This window comes from Musca domestica, unplaced genomic scaffold (genome assembly GCF_030504385.1).
Source record: "Musca domestica strain aabys unplaced genomic scaffold, Musca_domestica.polishedcontigs.V.1.1 31, whole genome shotgun sequence".
Classification (NCBI taxonomy): domain Eukaryota; kingdom Metazoa; phylum Arthropoda; class Insecta; order Diptera; family Muscidae; genus Musca; species Musca domestica.
The window spans coordinates 5,561,756-5,588,683 of NW_026712309.1; the positions used below are offsets into that span (position 1 = coordinate 5,561,756).

The 26,928-nt window shown below is 36.7% G+C and overlaps 1 protein-coding gene and 1 non-coding gene across 2 annotated transcripts; both read right to left on the bottom strand.

The window, feature by feature from the left end:
• Positions 1-4,712: 4,712 nt before the first annotated feature.
• On the bottom strand, positions 4,713-16,880 carry LOC101889355 (arylsulfatase B). The gene is made up of 8 exons (XM_011293134.3): positions 15,969-16,880; positions 10,068-10,227; positions 9,913-10,000; positions 9,602-9,768; positions 9,305-9,526; positions 5,516-5,828; positions 5,014-5,451; positions 4,713-4,948 (listed from the first exon to the last, which is right to left on the bottom strand). Exons 1-8 carry the CDS (start codon positions 16,164-16,166, stop codon positions 4,777-4,779), a joined length of 1,758 nt encoding a protein of 585 aa, XP_011291436.1. The 5' UTR covers positions 16,167-16,880; the 3' UTR covers positions 4,713-4,776.
• A 9,768-nt stretch (positions 16,881-26,648) lies between these two features.
• TRNAR-ACG (transfer RNA arginine (anticodon ACG)) lies at positions 26,649-26,721 on the bottom strand. Its single transcript has one exon. It is a non-coding gene; the product is annotated as a tRNA-Arg (tRNA).
• Positions 26,722-26,928: the final 207 nt, after the last annotated feature.

A 26,928-nucleotide genomic window follows, 5' to 3' on the forward strand; every position in this document is an offset into this window, starting at 1 on the left:
ACAATGAATTAAGTCGAGGGCATATTGTTTCAAAATGAATTATATGCAATATATTTTATAATAATACGAAATATGTTAATAAAATGTTTTTTATATAAAAATACACAGCTTTCATTTAGATTTTTATAGATAGATATTAAAATTTAAGATTGGGGCTTTAATATGAAATCAAAGCATGGAAATGTGAAGGTCAGAGTACCATATGACACTAAAAATATCTTCGGAAAAATTGTAAACGTTTATGGAATGAAAACCAGTAAAGAAAGTCTTAAAGTCGGGCGGCGCCGAGCTTCACATAATTTTTTTTTTTTTTTTTTTTTTGTAATTTTGTGAGAATTAATTAATACCAACTATAATTATAGTTATAATTAAAAGCCCAAAGGTACTAATATATGACAGGAATATTCTTCTCTGAATCGATTTCTACTAAATTTGCCGAGGCATTTGGTGTACAATTTGGTGTCAAATTAACTTGAAATCGGATTAAGATTTATTTAGGAGCTATATGCAAATCTGAACCGATCTCTATAAAATGTATCAAAGGTATTTCTGATGTATATTTCCCCGAATATCGTTGTTAAAGAGTGCATATTACGGCTGTGGAGAACAAATATAACAAATCGGATGAACAATATATAGGGGAGCTATATCTATATCTGAACCGATCACCAAATTTGACATACTTGTTTCTAGTTTCAATTTGGTCGTATATGCCAAATTCTATCTCATTTTGGGCTTGTATTACATCATCATTTGGTGCACAATAAAAGGCAAATCGGAAGAAGATATATGTGGAAGAAATATATAAATTTTGACCGATTTTGCATTCCAAAGTACTTCAGACAAAATAGTACAGCGGATTGGTATTCGGAGATTTTGGTGGCCATTGTGCGCTGGAATTGAGGCGAGGAACCTCATTTTCTAACCATTCTTGGGTGTCGCGTACTGAGTGCGAGGTGCAATGTCCATGATCTGCGCCTAAAATGTTTGCCTGCCCAAGATTTTAATAAACCCTCCAGAATATTTTCGCGATAATATTCGGCATTTATTCTGATGCCACGGTTATTTAATACGAGCGTAGAGCGACCATCGGCTGTTATGGCGGCCCACACCATCACCATGGCCGGCGCTTGAGATCTGGTGGACAACTGAAGGTGTGCATTTTCAGCTGACCTCTTTGGCAAGTAAACACGATCATTTTGATTGTTTACAAGCTGCTGGACAACGAATATTTTCCCATCGGAGAAAACCAAATTCGCCAGTTCAACACTTTCGGCCAAACGAAGCAACTTTTTAGCTCATTTGAGTCTATTTTCTTTCTGTAGCATTGTAAGTTCTTGCACTTTTTGGAATTTCAATGGCTTTACCCCGAGCTCATTTTTCAATATTTGCCGAATGGAATATTGCGATATGTTCAGCTTACGAGTCCATTTCGATACTTTTTTTACTTTTCGAACCATTTCTGCTGATGTTGCTGTTTTCTTCCATCCACTTCCTTGATGTCGGGCTACGCTACCAGTATCACGGTAACGAGCGATGGTACGAGACACAAAAGATTTATTCACATTTAAATAGCCACGTGTGGTTTTCCAGCCAAATAGAAAGAAATCACATTATCACGCTTGAATTCCATCGCGAATAACTTTTTTGCTGGAAAACTCTCACCAAAATGCTTTTGTACGCTTGTAAACAATATAATAAGCTGTCACTGGAATAATTTTACAGCTTTCGGACGTGTGGCTTCGAAATGACAGCAGTCTGAAGTTGGTTGCAGTTTTTTAATCACATCCTGTATGTTGCGGGTAGGATTGGTTCACATCCGTAGTGTTGTAAGGTACCATAGTCGGCCCTATCCAAATTTTATCCTTTCCTCACCGGTTCATACTTTAAATTGTCGAAAAGCTTTTATGATCATTAATATTTTGTCGAATTTTAATTATTATACGAATGAATCGAAAGCGACTTTAGTCGAAACTTCAATTCGATTTTTAGCTGATTGGATAAAATTCAAAGTTCGAAAAGTAGATTTACTGAAATTGATAAGTTTAAAAGCTGATCCTGACAATCAGATAATTAAAGTTTTACATTTTTTCGAGATTTGTACTTTGTAACTAAGTTGGCCATAGTCCACATTTTTGGACTTAAATTTCGTTGACGTAATGATACCGGAAAGAGACGCATGGGCTGTTGGTGAACCATCAGACGGAGTTTAGTGCAATCAAGAAGGCAGCCAATATGCCTTGTAATAGCATAACAGGGCCCTTGACTATATATGTCAATAGTCAGGTGGCCCTCAAATATTGCTGCTAAGTAGACCCACAGTCATATGGCTACAGAGAGTATATATCATTTGATACGTCTAAAACGTGCCTCATCGAAATAACGATTTTAGAACCCAGGTCAGGTTTGAAGATAAAAAAAAATATATCGGTCCACTTGTTCTGGTACCCCCCTCCCACAAAGGGTCAAAATATTAAATATCCATGAAGCTCATAAAACGCGAAATTCACATCCGATTCCATACAGACTTGGTACATTTCAATATTTCCATCAACACAAGGTCTGTTATAAAGATGGTAGAGATCGGTCCATTCCTTCTGGCAACTCCCCCAACAAGGGTCAAAGCTTTAAAAACCAAAACGACCATAAAATTCGAAATAAGCATCCGGTTCTCTTCATATTTCATACATCTCATTATTTCTACAAACACAAGATCTGCTGTGAAAATGGGATATATCGGTCCCCATAAAGGGTCAACATTTTGAATATCCTTGAAGCTCATAAAACGCAGAATTAACATCCGATTCCATTCAGACTTGGTACATCTCAGTATTTCCATCAACATAATATCTGTTATAAAGATATTAGAGATTGGGCCATTTCTTTTGGTACCTCCTCCACATAGGGTTTAAGATTTTGAAAAACAAAACGCTCAAGGAAAGCGAGATAAGCATCCAACTCCCTTCAAATTTCCCTCATACAAACATTTTTGCTAACACAAGATCTGTTATGAAGAAATATCTGCGAACCTCTTCTGGTACCTCGCCCTCAAAAGGTCAACATTTTTAATACTTTTATCTGTCATAACTTACGAAGCAAGTAAGCGATTATATACAACTTGCTATATCTAAATATTTCTCTGAACCAGAAACCCAAGATGAATATTAAATTTATGATTTCGCATAAAATTGGATATAAATGTTCGATTTTCTTATAATTTTGCCCATACCAATATTTGTATCTGTATTAGATGCAGTATGAAAATGGAATACTTCGGTCGACTATATCTGGTAGCTCACGTATATTTCCACGTTTTCCAAAAATTTCACATATCTCATATAAAGTATAGGAAGTATTGGATATAGTCCAAATCTAACACGTTATAATATTTATATGAGTCAATATTGGCTAACTGCTTCGGAACCTCCCCCATAAAGGGTCAACAGTTTGAACAATCATAACTCAAGGCTGGGGTATAAATCTGTCGGAAAACCCGACCGATACCATTTTACTTGTTGACCTTCCATTTCGTTAGCAACACCTCGAAATGTTCTTCGGAGAACCCAGAGAACACCCGGAGAACAATTATCTTCGTGATAAGCGAGATTCTTCGTCGATTCGATCTGTCTGTCGTTTTTTACGCATTTTTTTGCAAACATATTTAATGCAGGGCCACTTCTTGGAATAATACAGAAACAAAGTAATTCGTGATGTAATTCAAACGTGAATTAAAACGTGGCTATCGTTAGAGCACTCTAGCATTTAAATCTGAATAAATCTTTAACCGTGATACTGGTAGCGTAGCCCGACGTCAAGGAAGTGGACGGAAGAAAACAGCAACATCAGCAGAAATGGTTCGAAAAGTAAAGAAGCGACTTGATCGAAATCCACGTCGCAATGGCCGAAAAATGGCTCGTTAGCTGAACATATCGTAATATTCCATTCGGCAAATATTGAAAAATGAAAGTGCAAGAACTTACAACGCAACGGAAAGAAAATAGACTCAAAAGAGTTAAAGAGTTGTTTCGCTTGGCCGAAAGTGGTGAACTGTCGAATTTGGTTTTCTCCGATGAGAAAATGTTCGTTGTCCAGCAGTTTGTAAACAAACAAAATGATCGTGTTTACTTGCCAAAGAGGTCAGCTGAAAATGTGCACCTTCGGTTGGCCATCAGAACTCAAGCGCCGGTCATGGTGACAGCCAATGGTCGTTCTCCGCTCGTATTAATCGACCGTGGCATCAGAATAAATGCCGAATTTTATCGCGAAAATATTCTGGAGGGTGTATTAAAGCCTTGGGCACGCTTACATTTTGGCCGCAGACCTTGGACATTCCAACAGGACTTAGCACGCGCCACCCAAGAATGGTTACAAAATGAGGTTCCTCGCTTCATTTCCAGCGCACAATGGCCACCAAAACCTCGGGATACCAATCCGTTGGACTATTTTGTCTGGAGTATTTTGGAAAGCAAGGTTGGCACTAAATAATACCAAAGTGTCAATCACCTCAAGCAAGCACTTCGCCGGGAATGGGCCAAAATACCGCAGAACAATTGGGCGGCGTGTGACGGTTTCATTGGCCGTTTGAAAGCCATAATTCATTTAATAAAATTTAAAACAAAAATGTAAAAATTATGGCGTTTGACTTTGTTGCAGTTTTTATCTCACCCTGTATATATAGATACTGATGGAGTGCTGCGCAAAAACGGAAAACATGCGATGTAATAATCTCCTGTGGTTTATTAAATACCTTAGTCTACATTTTAAATATATATTCTATCATATACAGCCAACTACTTCGTTTCCTTCTTCAAAATCTCCAAAATTCGTCCATGTATATTGCCATTTACTTGGAAATCCATTCGGGTCTAAGGGCTTATTAGATGGAGGTACTGCAGTGGCATTAATGACATGCAATTCCTCTAACAATGCCTTCAATATACTGGGATACCTGTAAGTGAAAAATAGAAACAATAAATTAAATCTGTCTCTTGTCTAGTTATTAGATCTACTCACTTATGAGCTAAATTGTACTTTTCGCAAGGATCGTCTTTGACATTAAAAAGGCAAGGTTTCTCCAGAGGTTTGCACACCGTGCCCTCCTTCAAATAGGGCATGCGTGCCGAGCAATCAATATTCGCTTCTATCCGCATGCGTGAAATATCTGCTATTGTGGGTAGCATATCAATGGTGGCCAGAGAACGTCCAGCCAAGCTCGAGCGCACAGCTTTATAATTGTATGAACGAGCATTACGATCACCAGCCGGTCCATACCATCCATCCCAGGCTCCATTATAATGGGTACCAGCGATAACCTTCCAATCACTACGTGTTAGGGCAGAACTGCCCCATATGTCATCGATATTGTGGAGAATGGCTTTGCGCGGTGAAACATCATCATTGGACAAGGCAACCCAGATACTTATGCCGTCCAAGGGTAATGACGATATGTTTCTAGAATGAAAATAAAATATCAATAAATCTTAATATGAAATTGTTGGTATGTGAATTTACTCACAAGAGAGCTTCATCCCCCTTGATGGCCGACAACAGTGTGGGTAACCAATCCACGATGTGCATTGTTTGTTCGGCCAAACGTCGTTTCTTCTTTAGACGTGGTGACCACAATAGTCCGGCACCCCTGACACCTCCCTCCCACAGGGTGTTCTTAACACCTCTCAGTGGCCAATTTGAAGCGTGATTCAAATTAAAGCCCTCAGCTGGTCCGCCATTATCGGTGCTGAACACAATTATGGAATCGTTTAACATATTTTGCTTTTGTAACTGCTGCACAATTCGTCCAACCGACTCATCAAGTTTACTAACCATAGCTGCAAGAGTCGCAATGGAAAAAAAGGAATGTTTAATTAATTTCTGTCAAAATGCCGTTATGCGCGTGACATTTGTGCTGTTTTTCGTTATTAAATTGCTAATTATTTCATATTTCCCTCCATAATGATGATGATGATGACGATGGTGGTGATGGTGGTGGCGAGTGATGATGTGGGAACACCAATCTCATCATCATCGTCGTCGTGGTTACCACAGAGGTAGATCTATGACGTTACATTAATTAGTCTGACTTAAAAACCTACAACGACAATATATCAGGTAATTGCATGCCTCTCGGATGCAACATTTTTTTGGGGATGCTCTTAAAAAGTGCAATTTATAATTGTTTATTATGTACATATGTATGTATGCCTGTCAGTATGTGGCTGCGACATGTTTTCTGGTTGCATACCCTCAACCTACAATGGGGCCACACATAAAGGGTAATGATATTGTCAAACAATATCATTGGGTAAGTAAACAAAACTCCCAGGCTGATGGTGATAAGTAATTCAGCAAATATTGTTTGAAAAAAAAAAAAAAACACACACACACGTATGAAAATATATTTTGGAAGATGAAAGGAATGTCTGTCACACATTTTATCTTAGCATCAGAAAAATATTTTTCAGGTCATGAATATTACCCTTCAGGCTATTGTAAATTTGCAGAAAATATCAAAATGAAAAAAAAACACAAAATGTGTACAATGTGACAGTTGATTAGCTGAAGATCATTGTTTGGGAAAGTACCTCATTTTATACCCTACACAACGGCAGGGGGAGGTTTGTAACATTATGACTCCAGACAAAAGTATTATTATACCGATCGACTTCTTTCTGGACTCTGAGTCGATTTAACACAATTGTACCCATTTATTTTTGTAGTCATCCGATATATCGTAACTTTTACATTTTACATTTTTAAGCAATTTGATTCTACCATCGGAACAAAGACGGAAAAAAGATATACGGGGGTTATATGGGGACTACACGAAGATGTGGACTTGCACAGACAATTTTCTGTCATAGGCTGTAGCATTCGTCCAGAACTTTAAATGCGAAATGTGAAACAATTGCGGTATATAATGTCGTTAAAATAATCACAATAAAGAATATCGGGAGGTACCATTAAGTGGTGGCTATACCGAAACGTGGACCTAAATCACCCATTTTCAATATCAAAAGTCCTGCAGACATAATACACATTTGAGTAAAATTTTATCAACCTACTTCATTTCGTTCGGAAGCTAGAGTGATTTCCATAGACTGCTGTGACAGAACCCTTAAAAATCAAGAGGTACCTTTATATGGGAGCTAATTAGTGGAAGTTAATCGAACAATTTTTCGCAAGGACAGAACAGGCCTACCTAGTACCCCAAATTGACAAGCTAATTTGGTTGGAAATTGTGGAAGAAAACTTCAAAATAAGGAAAGTAGATAGGAACCCTTATACGGAACCAATTATGTTTTATTTCCCAGGGAGAGAACAAAACTACCACGGTACAATAATAAGGTAAGGTAGAGCTCCCAGCTGATTACAATTTTTTTCTAAGTCTGCCCGACTTCTACCAATTTTGTGTATGTATTTGTTGTTTTGAAAAATAAAAACAAAATTTTTTCAAAATCAATGATTGGAAGAAACTTAACCAGATTTGCCATGGAATTGAAAGATTGAACACTTAGGATCATATTTTTGAGAGACGTCCAGGCATTTCATTAATCTTTCGCACTATTTGACTCATTTTAGAAATGAACAAAAATACCAAATAAATGAAAACAACTGTTTGCCTATAATTTTGAATAATTCTGACAGGAAGCGGACATAGCCTCAGGGCTGTATTTCTGTAGTTTTACGAAGCTGTTCTACCTCCTTATTTTACTATGCCAAGAACCTTAAAACTTTCAGCTGATTTTATTGGAAACTGTGGCAGAAAACTTCAAAATACCGAAAATCAGGAGGTACCATAACTAAACGTGGACCACTGTAGCCCATTTTCAATACCAATCAGAGGTATTGGGTGGCGGAGGTTATAAAAATATATACATATGGGAAACGTGCATGTGCAAAAGTCCATCCTGTTTGACCTGATATTAAATGTTTTAAAACGGGTGGAGATATCGGATGGAAGCTATGTCCAAATCTAAACCGATCTCGATAAAATTTGGCAGAGGTATTTCTAAGCTGGTATCTGGTTCCAAATAAATCACTCATGTAGAGTGCATATTACGAATATGAAGGACAAACATTTCGAACAAAACATTTATATGAGAGCTATAGCCATATCTTAACCGATTTTCACCAAATTTGAAGTATTTGCTTCTAGGATGAATTTAGTATGTGCCAAATCACACTCCAATTGGGCTTATAATAACCATTTGGTGCACAATCATGAAATCGGATAAAGATATATATGGGAGCTATATCCAACTCTAATCCGATTATCTCCAATTTCAATAGGGTTTGTTCCTTATCCTTCTCTAAATCGGATTATAAATGTGAACTGCATTTTGTTCACAAAAATACATGAACAAACAAACAGATGGACGGACATGTATAAATCGATTCAGAATGTGATTCTATGCAGATCCTCAAAAGGAACTATGGGACTACATGTTACAAACAAATGCACAAAGGCATAATACCCTGGCCATAGTTTAGTGTAGGTATACCTATACACAATATACCCTGTAGAGAGACTATGGGGAGACAAATTAGAAGAAGCTGCAATCAATTTTTCCGAAAATTATTCAATTTTTTTCAGCCTCCCCCATTTTGTTGTTGCAAAATGGTCAGGCTTAATCAAATTATTGTTGTTTTTATAAAAACGACGTTTGTTTATTAGACAGAAAACAAGGGAACTGATGAGATTTGCAACTCTTCAAAACAACCTTCTAAGAAATGAGACACATCTCGCAATTTCAGGTTTGTTCAAAGTTTTGACCACATTTGGAAATAACGCTCATGATTTAAAAATGTCATGGTAAAACAATAAAAATAAACTCATTTGGTAAACCGAATATGGCAACCCTTTTCCGAAGTACTCGACCCTGTCATTTTTACGTATGACGGGTGGCATATTTTACAAAAATAATACAAAATCTTAACAATATCTGCTATATGGATTATGTATAAAAGGACATCTTACCCTAATATTTTCCTGCAATGAAATTAAGGCAAATTCGACTGAAAATTCGGGACGACAGTCTTCTACCAGTATTACAGCAAAACAAGCCGTGATATTGCCGATCTTAATTTCCTAGCTGCCGTAAAATGCTACTTTAAAACAAAATTCAACCATTTCATAATCAAGCTTTGCATAATTTATGAGACAAATATGAACTTGTCTCATAAATTATGCAAACTAATATAAACTTGGGCAACCTACTATTACAGTGATGTGCGTAACTTACTACTATTACTATGCACTTTTTACCCATTTTTACTTCGTTCGATGAAAATTTGTCCAACTCACCAGCATATTTCCTTCGTCCAAAATGTTGAATATGTTGCATTTTGGAGACATCTGCATCTGGAGCACGCAATGGATCGTACGGATTGCCTGAATGTACTGCGGCATGAGCAACATATAAAAATAGTGGTTTCGTGGAGTTGTGGGTGGAGATAACTCTTAAAGATTCCTCAGTGACTAAATCGGTTGTGTATTTCCCATGCAAATTGTAGCCAACATTCATACCTGGCATTAAAGAAAGAAAAAAAAAACAAATTAAAAGTCAATATATACCAAATTAGCCACATAATGCGAACTAACCATCTCTTACATCCAAACCCCATTGTCCCGATTCGACGGCTGTGTGATCGAAATAATCATGGTGTCCCGTCCAAAATCCAACATGGGATGAAAACCCCCTATAAAGTGGAGTATATTCGTGTTTGTAATGGCCGAGATGCCATTTGCCGGCAATGTGTGATGAATATCTGCAATGATGTTTAACATTCAGATATCAATGAATATTTTTGAAGAGTCTTGATACCAAGGAAAGTATGAAAATGATTCGAAAATGTAAAGGAGATTCAAAATACAAATATGCATATTTTCATTGGTGTATGTAAAACTAGTACCCCAATTCATTAAAGTATTGTGGCATGAGTTTCTCTGTCAGTGGTAGACCACGGGGCTCCGCTCCATAAAGAACCGTATGTTGCATCCCTGAAAATAATTGAATTTAAACAATAATTTTGTGAGAATATTAAAATTGGAATACATATTTACATACCTGTGTGAATGGGATATTTCCCCGTCATCAACGCCGACCGAGATGGTGTACAAATTGGATTGACATAATATCGATTTAAAATGACACCCGAAAACGCCAAGGCATCTATGTTTGGGGTTGGTATTTCGGAAGAACCTCTGAAGCCAACATCATTAAAACCCTAAAAGAAAATTATTATGTTCATTGTTTGAATTTTGAAAAAAAAAAAGTAGAGACATTTTTGTCAGTATGTTTAAATCGACAAAATTGCAATAAATTGCAATTAAATTCAGTTTTAAAAATTGTGAAATTTTTTGAAGAATTGTGTTGGCGTTTTTGTTCGGGATACCGTAATTATTTTAGTGGAGAAATATGATATTGTTTACCAGGAGGTAAGACAGTCAATACCATGGTTTAGGAAAGAGCCACCAAACCTCATCAGTTCCCTTGGTTTTTGTCTGGGGAAATTCTCCCCAGTAAAAGGATCGTAGGTTCAATAGAAGATGAACCAAAGAACTGAATTAAACTTTTTTTTGACATTTCTAACTATTGTTGCAACCATGGTACAATGATATCAAGGTAGGGCAATGATACCATACGATTTTAATTTTTTTATTTTCTTGGCTTAATATGTCATCTTTTTTGTTTATGTAGGTGTTTTCTTTTCAATAACAAAAAAATTGTTCAGAAAACATTCAAATTCGGGTGTTTTCAAAATGTTTATTTCAACGTATGCATCGACAAAATCTAGAGTTTTTGTAGCGAAATAATCCTTTAGAGATATATAGTACATGATTTTGAAAAGAAGTGTTGACCTTTCATTCAGTTATCGCGATTTTCAATTATTTATTCAAAATAAATGCAACAAGTTGTTTGATTTTTTATTGTTTTGATACTAATTCTGACATTACAAGCCAAACAGGTAGACCTCTATACTTGCAATTTTTTCAAAGTTGGCCAACCTTCTCTTCATTGTACCATGGTTGCAACGAAACATTTTAAAAAATATATTTAAACTGAATATTTATCCACACAGATCCCGAAATATTAAATATATTTATTAAATATATTTACTACCGAAAATCTGGAGATCAATCGCTTCTTTACTTTTAGAACCAATTCTGCTGATGTTGCTGTTTTTAACCGTCCACTTCCTTGACGTCGGGTTAAGATACCAGTATCACGGTAAGGTTCGATGATACGAGACACAATTAAATGATCACATTTAAATGCTGGAGGGCTCTAACGACAGCCACTTGTTGTTTTCCAGCCAAATATTAAGAAAGCACATTATCACGCTTTAATTCCATTACGAATAATTTTTTTCCTGGAATATTCTCAACGAAATGCTTTTGTACGCTTGTAAACAATGTAATGAGCTGTCATTGGAATAATTTTAACAACTGTCGGACAAGTGGCTTAAAAATGACAGCAGTGCGAAGTTGGTTGCAGTTTTTTCATCGCACCTGTATATATTGGAACTCTATCCAAATATGAACCGATTTTAATATCATTTGGCAAATATATTTTCTGATCAAATCCCGTTACTCATTAGAAATTTTATTGGAATTGAGCATATATATCATGTATGGCGACTTTATTTTTATACCCTCCACCTTGGAAAGGAGGGTATATTAACTTCGTCATTCCGTTTGTAACATCCTTAAATATTCGTCGTAGACCCCATAAAGTATATATATTCATAATCAGCATAAAATTATAAGTCGATTTAACGATGTCCGTATGTCTGTCTGTCTGTTGAAATCACGATACAGCCCACATTATTTGACGTAGAGCGCCAAAATTTAGCAGAGCTATTTGTATTGTGTCTAGGATGGTTGGTATTGAAAATGAGATATATCCACGTCCACGTTCTGGTATAGTCCCCATGTAACGGTACCTCCCGATATTCGGTATTTTGATTATTTATGCCACATTTTTTCACGGATTTGTCTGAAAATTGGTACTTGTAGATCATAATGGGTCCCTGTGCGTGTAGCAAAACATTGCATGTATGGGTCCACGTTTTGGTATAGTCCCCATATAAAGGTACCTCCCGATATTCGGTATTTAAATTTTTATACCCTCCACCAAAAAAGTATGGAGGGTATATTAATATATATTAATAATCATTTTAGACCCAACAAAGTATATATATTCTTGATCAGCGTAAAATTCTAAGACGACTTAGCCCTGTCCGTCCGACTGTCCGTCTGTTGTAATTACGCTACAGTCTAAACGAATTAAGATAGCTAAAATTTTGCACAGATTTATCTTTTGTCTGCAGGCAGGTCAAGTTCGAAGATGGGCTATATCGGTCCACGATATCATATAGCCCCCATATAACGGTACCCCCGATATTCGGTATTTTGATGATTTTAGCCACATTTTTCAATGGAATTGTCTGAAAATCCACACAAGTAGTTCCTTGTGGGTACTTTATACCTCGGCAGAGAATGATCTATATAGGTCCACGATATCGTATAGCTCCCATATAACGATACCCCGCGATATTCGGTATTTTGATGATTTTACCCACATGTTTCAATTCCACAAAAGGAGTACCTTGTGGACATTTTACTCCCTCAAAAAGAATTGTCTATATAGGTCCACGATATCGTATATCCCCCATATAACTGTACCCCCCGATATTCGGTATTTTGATGATGTTAGCCACATTTTTCAATGGAATTGTCTTAAAATCCACACAAGTAGTTCCTTGTGAGTACTTTACCCCCTGAGAGAGAATTGTCTATACAGGTCCACGATTTCGTATACCCCCCATATAACGGTATCCCCCGATATTCGGTATTTTGATGATTTTACCCACATTTTTCATCGGAATTGTCTGAAAATCCACACAAGGAGTTCCTTGTGGGTACTTTATACCTCGGCAGAGAATTATCTATATAGGTCCACCATATCGTATAGCGCCCATATAACGGTACCCCCCGATATTCAGTATTTTGATGATTTTAGCCACATTAACCAATCGTATTGTCTGAAAACCCACACACGGAGTTCTTTGTGAGCACTTTACCCCTGAAACGGAATTGTCTATATAGGTCCACAATATCGTATATCCCCCATATAACGGTACTCCCCTATACTCCCGTATTTTGATGATTTTAGCCACTTTTCCAATGGAATTATCTGAAAATCCACACAAGGAGTTCCTTGTGAGTACTTTACACGCAGACATAGATTTGCCTTTATAGGTCCACAATATCGTATATCCCCCCATATCGGCACCTTCCTATATTAGATATTTTAAAGATTTTAAAAGAATTTTTAATGGATTTTATTTTTTTTTGAAAATTTTCTAATTCGTTCCAAATGGTGGAGAGTATTCAAAGTTCGTCCCGGCCGAACTTACTGCTTTTTTACTTGTTTTGTCACATTTTTTCACGGATTTGTCTAAAAATTGGTATTTGTTGGTCATAATGGGTTCCAGCTCCGATGGCGAAACATTGCATGTATGGGTCCATGATTTGGTATAGCCACCATATAACGGTACCTCCCGATATTCGGTATTTTGATGGTTTTCGCCACATTTCTTCTAATGTTTCCTTTACCCTAAGGTGGAGGGTATTAAAAGTTTGGCCCGGCCGAACTTAATGTTTTTTTACTTGTTGTACCTAATTTCGTCACTTATTCCAAATTTCATTGGAATCAGACATACATATCGTATTTGGTGTATAAAATAAACCAAATTGGTCGAAAATATTTATTGTAGCTATATCCACATCTGAACCGATTTCAATATAATTCGGCAAATACAAGCAATCATGCGTACATTTTCCTCTTTTATATATATGTATTTAAATATATCAATTCGAATATTTTTTGCGGAGAGAGAACAGATTTACTAGGAACACCAAATGTAAAGTGTCCCTCATTTAGTCATTGAGGTCAACTACTTTTTGTACTGATCTAAATGACCTTTCAACGGTTATACCCTACTCTAAAGCCATAATGTTTGCTGACGATGTCAATCTTTGTTGCAATATGGACTCTCTTTATGTCCCTTAACTTGCAACATGATGGCATAAAGCTCTCAAGAAATGAAAAAAAAACTGTCTTTGTTTTTTAACACAACCTTTCAATAGTGATTACCTCATTGTCTCTTACAACTTGGACAATGCAGATTCGTTGATCGTTTTTTAGACAATTTGGCTTTTAATTTACATAAGTCATTACTGGGTTTTATAATACGATGGTCTAAAGAATTTGACGATTCTTATGTGACTAAGCGTTTACATATTTATTAGCCTGGTTCGGACCACTCTAGAATACGGTTGTGTATTGTGGATTCCTTTTTATACCCTCCACCATAGTATAGAGGGTATATTAAGTTTGTCATTCCGTTTGTAACACCTCGAAATACACATTTTAAACCCCACAAAGTATAAATATTCTTGATCAGCATTCGTAATAGATACTAGAGTATAAAACAGAAAATGGGCCATGTAGGTCCACGTCTTCGTATAGCCCCCATATAACGGTGCCACCCGATATCCGGCATTTTGATGATTTTAGCGACATTATTCACTGGAATTGTTTCAAACTTGGTATTTGCAGTTCGTAGTGGATACTACAGCCTAAGACAGAAAATTGTCGGTGCAGGTCCACGTTTTCGTATAGACCCATATAAAGGTAGCTCCCGATATTTGGTATTTTGATGATTTTAGCTACATTATAACCGATTTTTTTAAGTTTCGCATTTGAATATTGTAATGACTTATGACAAATGTTACCTATGCAGGTCCATATCGTCGTATAAACTCTAATATGACAGCTACATTCGGTATTGTTTAACATAATTTTTAACGGATTTTATAGTTTTTAAAAATTGCCAAATTACTTCCAAATGGTGAAGGGTACGCAAAGTTCGGCCCGGCCGAACGTACAGCTTTTTTGTTTGTTAAAAAACATTTTCTACTAAATTGGAATCCGTATAAACCCAGTTTCTTTTATTCCCAATATCACAGCATTAGGATGGATGTAACACTATTTTACATATTTAGTAATAAAGCAAGCAGTTGCCAGATATCCTACTTTATCTCTCCTTATATGTTGTTTTATTTCATGTGTGTTGTCTTCATTTGTGATGATGTCTAACAATAGCTGGTTTCTCCTAGCCTACTAACTCTCCATAGTTCGTGCTATAGGTGTATGCGCTTACTACTTAGTTGGCAGGGGCGGGCGAGTGCGGCGTTGGGATCGATCGAAAAAAATAAGAACTTGAGTTGTGGTTTCAACAAGACGGTTCCACATACCATACCGCACGCGTAATTGTGGATTTATAGAGAGGAAAGACTATGCCAAAATTGGACTAAGTCGAGGTTAATTATATGGACCATTTTTCTGAATTGCATGTTTTTTTTTGTCATTTGAAACTTTCCTATGGCTTTTAAAAAATCAACCCTTTATTTAATGTTGTTCCATTAACTCAATATACTGTTTTGTTGATTTATGTCAAACTCCCAGTGAAAACGATAATGCAAAAGAAAAATAAAACATTGTGGAACAAATAGAAATTGTTAGCTTTTTGAGTTATGCTACCCTTTCAATAAATGAGCGATATGTTTTTAATGGTAATTCTATAAGCTATCAGTCAACAGAAATATAAAGGGAAAGTTATTGACCCTGACTTCAATAACAGGTAGCGACCCAGGTTCTTATATAAATAATAATACTAAAGTGACCCTCAAATCTCAATGGGGCGTCGGGCCCCGAGCATATGAATGGTAACGAAAACAAATGTTATTTCAAGTTGTTAAGTTTAAAAATACATATATACCCAATATGTATTCGCAACTTTCAATATCAAGTCCCAAGGAATATTTCCATACATCAGAATTTTTCTGTTTTTACCCCAAAAACAAGTGTTATTGTCAAGCTCTTTGTTCTTCCACTTACCAAATCGTCAGCCAAAATGAAAATGATATGCGGTGGTTTTTGTGCGGTTACCTCTCCATTGGACTTTATCGCACCTTCACAAAACAAATTCGGAACATTTTTATCGCATTTATCGCGTAACTCAATATCGGAATAAACACCGCACACCGTGAGAATTATGAATGGAATGCCGCACTTAAGATTATTGAACAGCCGCATTTCTTTTGTTTCGAAAGCTAAAACATACAAATCGCAAATAATTAAAAATTTGCGAACAATAAACAGTTCGACAGACACAAAGCCAAACAAAACAATGTTCAATTGTTTATTTCCCCAAAAGCAATAGCAACTGCAACAATAACAACAAGGCACACCAATCCCACACTCGTCAATGCGCTGGGGTGCAGGCAGGTTAGCTTCCAAATTTATGCGATGCAATTCGCAACAACAATAATAGCAAGGCAAAGAACGTGCAGCCGATACATGCAATAAAATTCGAATGCGAATCGTTTCGCAAAACAAACGCCCAGTCGGAGTAGTAGCATAAAACGTAATGCCTCCTCTCACTGTGACGCCAAAACAATTAAACCTTGCCGCAGTAATCCACGATTCATTGTTTGACTTCTGAAAAGTGTTTTTTTCTTCTCTTTTTGACAACACTTCCGATAAAAGTTTAATTAGTGTTGGGCGGAAATCCGAAGATGTTCCTTTTCTTATTTCTTATTTTTAGCCGTCGGATCTGATTGTGATTGCTAAAATTAAATGATTGCCGTTGGAATTTAATTTCGTTTATTCAGCACATTTTCCCCGTTTGGAATTTTTGTAATTTTCGACCCGTACACAACACAATGCAAAACAACAACAAAACCAACGCTAACGTCCATCCACATTCAATAACTTCAACAATGCGACTGACGGACGATGAATGAATGGCCAGCATTTACTTAGAGCCGATCGTTCGTTTACGCGCGCATAAAGAAAAATCGAAGAGTCTAAACCCCCCCAAGACTGGGCATTTGCTTCGTCGGTTTGTTTGTTTGAAGAGCTCTTTAGCACCGACACACGTCTGACGACAACAAAACAACAGTTTAAGAAGAAGTTACGATCGAACAAAAGCGGTGACAATGCACCCTACAAACTACACATCGTGTATCACGGGTGGTTTGTCCACCCACTGATTTGGTTCTAATACAGGGTTGCCCATATTCGACGGACCTTTGGGCCCATTCCAATCGACGAGGCTTGTCCGCAGGCAACATTCTTTTCGTCAATTGAATTTTGTACGGGAACAATTGCAAATCAATGCGAATAATCCGTTGTAAAGTGGACCGAGCCATGCCCAACTGCTGAGAACGGCGTTTTTGGGATGTTCTTGGGGACCTCTCAACACTGGCTCGTACGGCAGCGATATTCTCGGCCGATCGCCTTGGTCGACTTGTATATGGCCTCTTCGGATTAGAAAGAGCCTTACCAGTCGAAAATTTTTCGTATAAACGCTTTATGGTGTTCTTAGAAGGCGCACTTCTCACATTTTTATACCCTCCACCATACTATGGAGGGTATATTAACTTTGTCATTCCGTTTGTAACTCCTCGAAATACTCATGTCAGACCCAACAATGTGTATATATTCTTGATCAGCGTAAAATTCTAAGTCGATTTAGCGATATCCGTCTGTCTGTCTGTCTGTCTGTCCGTCTGTCTGTCTGTCTGTCCGTCTGTCTGTCTGTTGTAATCACGCAATCTTTCGAATAAATTGAGATAGATGACTAAAATTTTGCACACATGTTTATTTTTCCAGTAGGCAGGTTAAGTTCGTAAATGGGCCATGTAGGTCCACGTTTTCATATAGCTCCCATATAACGGTACCTCCGGATATTCGGTATTTTGATGATTTTAACGACGTTATTCACCGGAATTGTTTCAAAATTGGTATTTGAAGTTCCAAATGGATACTACACCCTAAGATAGAAAATTGTCTGTGCAAGTCTATGTCTTCGTATAGCCCCCATATAACGGTACCTCCCGATAATCGGTATTTTGATGATTTTAGCGACATTTTTCACGGGAATTGTTTCAAATCTGGTATTTGAAGTTCCAAATGGATACTACACCCTAAGACAGAAAATTGTCTTTGCAGGTCCACGTCTTCGTATAGCCCCAATATAACGGTACCTCCCTATATTCGGTATTTTGATGATTTTAGCGACATTATTAACCGGAATTGTTTAAAATTTGGTATTTGAAGTTCGTTATGGGAACTACAGTCTGTGACAGAAAATTGTCGGTGCGGGTCCAGTTTCGAATTTGAATATGGTAATGGCTTATGACAAACAATGCATATGTATGTCCACGTCATATAGACCCCAATATAACGGCTATATTCGGTATTTTTAAAATTTTAACAGAATTTGTTAAGGATTTTATTTTTTGAAAATTTCCAAATTCGTTGTAAATGGTGGAGGGTATTAAAAGTTCGGCCCGGCCGAACTTACTGCTTTTTAACTTGTTTTTTCACAATTGACTTCTTCTGTTGAATGTAAATTTCAACTATTTCAGAGCGCTCGCGTGGCGTATATTGGTTCACGGTAAAAATCTGCTTGGACTGACGCTTCAAACGCGGTATGTCATTAAGCGATGTGACATCTCTGTCAAAAGTTATGGCGTTGCCAGATGGGTCCGTCGAATATGGGCAACCCTGTACAATTGGGCGAAACAAGTGCAAAATTTAAATTTTGTATAAACTAGCTGACCCATATAAACGTGGCTGTCCCATATTTTTAGTGTTTAATAGATATTTTTTTATAAACTACAAATTTTCCTCATATAAGTTGTAATCTTTTAACTTTTCTCTTTGAAATGCATTACTTTTTGGTTTTCAATTCATTTTTAGGCTTTCCTGTAGTCTTTTGAAGCATTTTTCTGAGGGACTCACTATGGATGATAAATGAATGAAAATTTGTTGTAAACACCCACAGCCAAAATTTAAATAACTATTCGTATAAAGAACCTAATAACTTTGAAGAGTTAGCATTTAGAAGATCATGTTGCGAGGTAACTTGTATTGTCCACCTTATGATTGGTGGTATAAGGAGTATGCCCACTTTTGTATGACCGCCATTTGAGACCCAAAGGGTATATTCGACATTGATTTAACTATATTCTTCTGTCTGCCAGCTCTACTTTTATTATGTCATATTTGGCACAGCCAACACACCCCCACCCATATGACAGCGCTGGCAGCTTAAAGTATTTTGAAAGTTTGAAAGGAAATTTCAAATCGAATCAGTATGCAAGCGCTTCACGATCTCTAGTGATATAAATTCACTATTTGATATGGCCCAAATAGCAGAACGTCTTAATATTCGACACTTCACTTACCCTTATCCCAATATCCGACTAAGTGGAACGTAATTCAGAAATTTGGCTTTTTGTCAGAAGGAAATTCGCCACATGAAAATGAAAGACCTCATATTGATATAAGCTCCATACAGCTGTGTGGTCAATTAAGGGTCGAAGTCACAACTACAATCTTATTGATTTTCTTCGCTTTTTTAATGCCAAACAAACAAAACATAAAATATTACAAAATTTACAATTCAAAAAAGAAAGTCAAATTGAAAAAATCTACAGGGTGAGAGAAAAAACTGCAACCAACATCAGACTGCAGCTGTTAAAATTATTCCAGTGACAGCTCATTATATTGTTTACAAGCGTACAAAAGCATTTTGGTTAGAATTTTCCAGAAAAAAAGTTATTCGTGATGGATAGTGTGATTTCTATATATTTGGCTGGAAAACAACAAGTGGCTATCGTTATACACTCCAGCATTTAAATGTGAATAAATCTTTTGTGTCTCGTACCATCGCCCGTTACTGTCAGACTGGTAGCTTAGAAACTGCAACATCAGCAGAAATGGTTCTAAAAAAAGAAGCGCGTCGCAGTGGTCGTAAAATGACTCGTGAGCTGAACATAACGCAATATTCCATTCGGCAAATATTGAAAAATGAGCTCTGGGTAAAGCCGTTGAAATTCCAAAAAGTGCAAGAATTTACACCGCAGCAGAAAAAATAGACTCAAAAGAGCTTAAGAGTTGCTTCGCTTAGCCGAAAAAAAGATAGCAAATTGTCGATCACCTCAAGCAAGCGCTTCACCCGGAATGGACCAAAATACCGCAGAGCAACATTCGGGCAGCGTGTGACTGTTTCTTTGGCCGTTTGAAGGCCATAATTCGTGCCAAAGGTGACGAATTCGAACAAATCTAAACTTATTTTAAAATTTAATGCTACTTCCGACATTTTTTGTTTTCATTCAATAATTTTGTTTTAAAAAAATGTAAAAGTTATGGCTTTTGACTTTGTTTCAGTTTTTCAATCTCACACTGTATAGTGAGAAAAGTGGCAAAGGACACAAAATGTTATGAAAATACTTAAGAATTATAACAATTTGCCTCGTTTTTTATCAACAATCAAAATATTGATTGAGCCTCAAGCATGGTACAGAACAGTGATGTTAGGCGGGGCTTTCCGGAATTCGTATAAATAGTACAAAAATATTTGAAGAGGTGGAAATTTTGAAATTCCCATTTTCAGGGTACAAAGTGCACTGACTGTAACGGTTATTTCACATTGTATAAGAGTTATAATTTTTTTTAAAATGACCCTTGGGTGGAGTTGTCAGAAGGTTTAGCCCTTATATTCCGTCTTCCCACTAGATCTTGTTTATCTAGAAACATTGAGATGTGTTAAATTTTAAGAGAATTGGATGCTCAATTCGCATTTTATGATTGTTTTGGTTATTCAAAATTTCGACACTTTGTGGGAGAAGTATCGGAAGGAGTAGGTCAATACATATCATCTTCTCACCGTTTTACGTGTTTTATGGTTATTCAAAATGCTGACCCGTTTTGAAGGAGGTGCCAGTAGGAGTGTGTCGATATATTGGACCTTCACACCAGATCTTATGTTATTAGAAATTTTGGTATGTGTAAAAATTGAAGACAAAACGAACTCTTATTTCGCATTTTATGAGAGTTACAACTAATCCTCCTTAATGTTGACTCTTTGTGGGGGAGATACTTGATGGAGTGAGCCGATATTGTCCATTTTCACACCTGACCTAGCAATGACTAAAATATTTGGATTTAAATTCTTTTCTTTACAAAATTTTAACTTTTTGTGTAGGAGATACCAGAAGTAGTGGACCAATGTTATCCATCTCCAAGCTCGATCTAAGTTTGTTAATAATATTACGATGTACAAAGCTTGGATCAAATCGGATACTCCCTTCAAAAGTTATCGTGAGCACTAGCCGGCCAGGCAGACAGACGAACACCCCTGGATCGACTCGAAGTATCCTGAAACGGATTTGGTTCAAAGAGACCTAGGGTCTAAAACAATTATTTCGATGATGCACGTCTTGGCCGTATAAAATGATATATACCCTCTGTAGCCGTATGGTTGAGGGTATAATTATACAAATAACTTTTTACCAAAACTGTGTGAAAATTATAGTTTCTAGCCCATCTTAAACTGAGAGTCTTAAATATCACCTTGTCGTAAATTACATTTCAAGTCACCGTAACCCATCACTTCGAGTTTTGATGTAATATTTTCATTGAAACTAAACCTCCAGTAGTAAAATTCCTATTTGAATCAATGAACATTGTCTACTAAATTAAAGCAGCAAATTATGAATTGTAAATGAAAAATGTCCCATTAAACACACAAAATTCCAATAGAAACATAATTTACGTGCCGTTAGGGGTACTTACAAGCAAACATATGTATGCACATATTTATACATTATTACACATCCATCCATCCAAAAGTAATTGCAGTCGCTACAGGTACACTGGTGGTCAATATTAAACGTATGCACTGGAAAAATTTTTTAAGATACATTTATCTTTGGACCTAACACGTGTCTCTACATCCAAAAATAATGTGGAGCCACAACCCTATGCAGTTAAAATGCAATAGATAGCGACAACACTTGATGTAGCGTTGAACAGTCACACAAAGTTCTCTCTGTTCGAATAGGTATAGAATAATGAATATATAGACGACGAGTGGCGGTAAGGTGTGTGATTTGCTTGGTCGATACCATGTTAGAACTAAGAAGGTAAAGTAATGTAATCATATGTTTACAATTTTTTTTTCAAATTTATACTTTTGAAAACATCTCATTGTCAAAATCTGTATTCATAAATCCATTGTATGCCCAGAAAATCAGAAATGGAAACTATTTTTTATGCATTGAAATTCGAAAAGGTAAATTAGAGAAAATGCAGAGCTGGAAATGCTATTTCATTGTACCATAGTCGATATATTCGACTTGGAAAATAAAATTTAACAATTGTCTATTTGAATATGTGAATATTTCACGAATTTTTTCGATGATAAACAGCAGAAATGTAGAGGGCAGAACTGCAATTTTAGCGCACTGGAAATAATGCGAGGAACCTCATTCTGTAACCATACTTGAGTAGCGCGTTCTGAGTGCGATAGTGCTAAGTCCTGTTGGAATTTCCAAGGTCTGCGGCCAAAATGTTTGCGTGCCCAAAGGCTTTAATGCACACTCCAGAATATTTTCGCGATAAAATTTGGCATTTATTCTGATGCCACGGTCGATTAATTCGAGCGGAGAGCGATCATCGGCTGTTATGGCGGCCCACACCATCACCATTTTCGGTGCTTAAGTTCTGGTGGCCAACCGAAGGTGCATATTTTCAGCTGTTCTCTTTGGCAAATAAACACGATCATTTTGTTTGTATACAAACTGCTGGACCACGAATGTTTTCTCATCGGAGAAAACCAAGTTCTTGCAATTTTTGGAATTTCAATGGCTTTACCCCGATCTAATTTGCCAATATTTGCCGAAAAGAATATTGATATGTTCAATTCACGAGCCATTTTTCGGCCACTGCGACGCGATTGTCGATTAAGTCACTTCTTTTATATTTCGAATTTATTCACATTTAAATGCTGGAGTGTTCTACTGATAGCCACTTGTGGTTTTCCAGCCAAATATAAAGAAATCACACTATCACGCTTGAATTCCATCGCGAATGACTTTTTTTCTGGAAAATTCTCACCAAAATGCTTTTGCAGGCTTGTAAACAATATAATGAGCTGTCACTGGAATAATTTTAACAGCTGTCGGACGAGTGGCTTTGAAATGACAGCAGTCTGATGTTGGTTGCAGTTTTTTCATCTCACTTTGTATGTGAAGTAACTTCAAATATTAAAAGTATTCGCAATTCAATGGAAATCTTGGTATTCACACAACAACTATAGTCAATTACATGAAAAAACTTTTCTTGGTACATATCATCCCCTATCTGTGTGCTATGCTATCAAAAAAGTAAAAATTATTTTGAACATGAGTGTAATTCGCTGCTAAGCTCATAACAAAGCGCCACAACGGGATGGTGATCATGATCATCGCTATCAATATGTATGTCATGTGCTATACACGTTTGCGGCTTGTTCTGCAAATTTAATCACGTTTTCATACTTACCGACGATGTCATACAGACATGACGACTTTTATCGATCCCATGAAAGAAAAAATCTCCAACAAATTTAAAATATGTCCATTTATATACATGTGTGTGTACGTAATTCCACTGTCTCCGATTTAATATGCAGCGCTACGACCATTTTTTTTAATTGACCAGCCACAAGTATTTGTCACTCGTTGGCCTTTTGTGAAAACAAAAGTCGTTTGTTGACTTCATTGAAAATTCATTTGGGTGAGATTTGCAATAAAAACAGTGTTGATTGTATTTACATGCATATGTATGTATGTGTACATGTAACGCAGTGCAACATACACTGAAAGTGTTTTTTATCGGGTACTTGATTCTGCAAATATACAAAAAATGTGAAAAAGACGATTTTGATTAGAAGGTAAATGGTAAAATTAAGAAGATTAATATCATTACAAATAAGCATATTCATCTCTGCATTGTCAAATTTCACAGGAAAGCAAAACAGGTCCCCATATCTGGTGTGTGTGTGTGTGTATACAATGGATTTGTAAATATATATTTTAACAATAAACATATGATTGCAAGACTTTTCCTTCTTAATTCTAACATGGTACCTTTTTATATGAGGGTGGAGCTACATAAAATTTCCATCAATTTAGCAAGGCACGCTACGATCGAAGAATAACTGAAATGGAGCCTATGTACAACACGATATGTGTAACGTATGGAAAATTTTGGCATTACATACGTACAGGGTGAGAAGAAAAAACTGCTGCCAAATTCAGACTGCTGTTATTTCTAAGCTACCCGCCCGACAGCTGTTAAAATTATTATATTGTTTACAACCGTACAAAAGCATTTTGGTGAGAATTTTTAAGAAAAAAAGTTTTTCGTGACGGAAATCAGGCGTGATAGTGTGATTTCTTTATACTTGGCTGGAAACCCTCAAGTGGCTATCGTTAGAGCACTCCAGCATTTAAATGTGAATAAATCTTTTGTGTCTCGTACCATCGCTCGTTACCGTGATACTGGTAGCGTAGCCCGACGTCAACAAAGTGGACGGAAGAAAACAGCAACATCAGCAGATATAGTTCGAAAAGTAAAAAAGCGACTTGATCGAAACCCGCGTCGCAGTGACCGAAAAATGGCTGTGATCTGAACATGTCGCAATATTTCATTCGGCAAACATTGAAATATGAGCTCGGGGTAAAGCCATTGAAATTCCAAAAAGTGCAAGAACTTACACCGCAACAAAAAGAAAATAGACTCAAAAGAGCTAGAGAGTTGCTTCGCTTGGCCGAAAGTGGTGAACTGCCGAATTTGGTTTTCTCCGTTGAGCAAATATTCGTTGTCCAGCAGTTTGTAAACAAACAAAATGATCGTGTTTGCTTGCCAAAGATGTCAGCTGAAAATGTGCACCTTCGGTTGGCCACCAGAACTCAAGCGCCGGCCATGGTGATGGTATGGGCCGCCATAACAGCCGATGGTCGCTCTCCCCTCGTATTAATCGACCGTAGCATCAGAATAAATGCCGAATATTATCGCGAAAATATTCTGGAGGGTGTATTAAAGTCTTGGACACGCAAACATTTTGGGAGCAGACCTTAGACATTCCAACAGTACTCAGCACGCGCCACCTAAGAATGATTACAAAATGAGGATCCTCGCTTCATTTCCAGCGCACAATGGCCACCAAAATCTCCGGATACCAATCAGTTGGACTATTGTGTCTGGAGTATATTGGAAAGCAAGGTTGGTACTATAAAATACCAAAGTGTCGATCACCTCAAGCAAGCGCTTCACCGGATATGAGCCAAAATACCGCAGAGCAACATTCGGGCAGCGTGTGGCCGTTCATTGGCCTTTGAAGGCCAATTCGACCAATTCTAACTTAATTCTAAAATTTGATGCTATTTCCGATATTTTTTGCTTTCATTCAATAAAATGTAAAAATTATGGCGTTTGACTTTTTTGCATTTTTTTATCTCACCCGGTAGATGCAGCTTACATACATACAGATTGAGATAAAAATGGAATATTGCGATGTGTTCAGCTCACGAGCCATTTTTCAACCACTGCGACGCGGGTTTCGATCATATCGCTTCATTACTTTTTAAACCATTTCTGCTGATGTTTCTTTTTTTCTTCCGTCCGCTTCCTTGACGTCGGGCTACACTACCAGTATCGCGGTAACGAGAGATTGTACGAGGCACAAAAGATTTATTCACATTTAAATGCTGGAGTGCTCTAACGATAGCCACTTGAGGTTTTCCAGCCAAATATAAAGAAATCACACTATCCCGCCTAAATTCCGTCACGAAAAACTTTTTTCCTGAAAAATTCTCACTAAAATGCTTTTGTACGCTTGTAAACAATATAATGGGCTGTCACTGGAATACTTTTACCATCGGTTTGGAAGAGTGGCTTAGAAATGACAGCAGTCTGAAGTTGGTTGCAGTTTTTTCATTTATTTCCTCTAATTTGATGTAAATTAACCACACTACGTTTGTCCAATAAGGTTGAATTCTAGATCATACGTTTATGTTTCAACTGCAAATAATTCTGTCAAATTTGGATCAAATCGATTGAGACTCAACTATAGCTCCCACATGTATATTCTACATCCGATTTTATATTTAAGCCTATCAATGATATTGAAAAAAATTATAACTCTCTAAAATTTAGTGGAAATCGATTAAAATTAAGATATAGTTCCCGAATGTCGGTTCAAAACATAAGCTTAAACCATATCCAGCACAAGTTTTTATGAAATGGAAGGGATATTATTATTTCGAATACTGAGTTCTGTGAAGACGAAATATTATATCTAATTGCTAGAATCTTCAATACATTTAATTTTTTAAAATCAACCGTGTCTTTCTCAATTTTGAAACTGCTAACCGATTTCTTCGTGTGCCAAAATTGTTAAGTTTTTCATTTGACAATTATACAAATATACGAAATGCGTTGTTGTAAACTGCCATCAGACTATGTGAGTAGGCTTCAAGTCGTTGACCATTGACCGACAGCCTAATGAAAAGTGTATTTGATATTGGTTAGACAAAAAAACTTGTAACGAAAATGATTTTCGTAGATGTTTCATTGTCATTTTTATCATGTTTACCTAGTTCAACCACGTTTTTATTTATTTTTATAAATTATTAGTATACACAATGAAAAAAATAAAATATAATTTATAAAAAACTTCGATCCTGCCAGGAGTCGAACCTGGAATCTTCTGATCCGTAGTCAGACGCGTTATCCATTGCGCCACAGGACCACATTCACCTTTTTAACAAATGCTTTAGAAATGCCATCTATGGATTTTTATAATCATTAATAACCTATGGTATGGAACAGCTTTCGAAACGCTTTCAGTAAACAAACTTTCTGTAATGGCATTGCCAGTACAAAATTTAATTTAACAGACACATTCAAACTGACAATTCTACATTATTTATTTAACATGTTTACACTAACAAAGTTG

Bases quoted from the DNA above. Each gene is read 5' to 3' on its own strand.
- LOC101889355 (XM_011293134.3), bottom strand. From the start codon at position 16,166: ATGCGGCTGTTCAATAATCTTAAGTGCGGCATTCCATTCATAATTCTC. The intron at 10,001-10,067 runs GTATGTAAATAT...AATTATTTTCAG, and splicing joins GAAATATCCCATTCACACAG to GGATGCAACATACGGTTCTT. The intron at 9,527-9,601 runs GTTAGTTCGCAT...CTTTAATGCCAG, and splicing joins GGGTTTGGATGTAAGAGATG to GTATGAATGTTGGCTACAAT.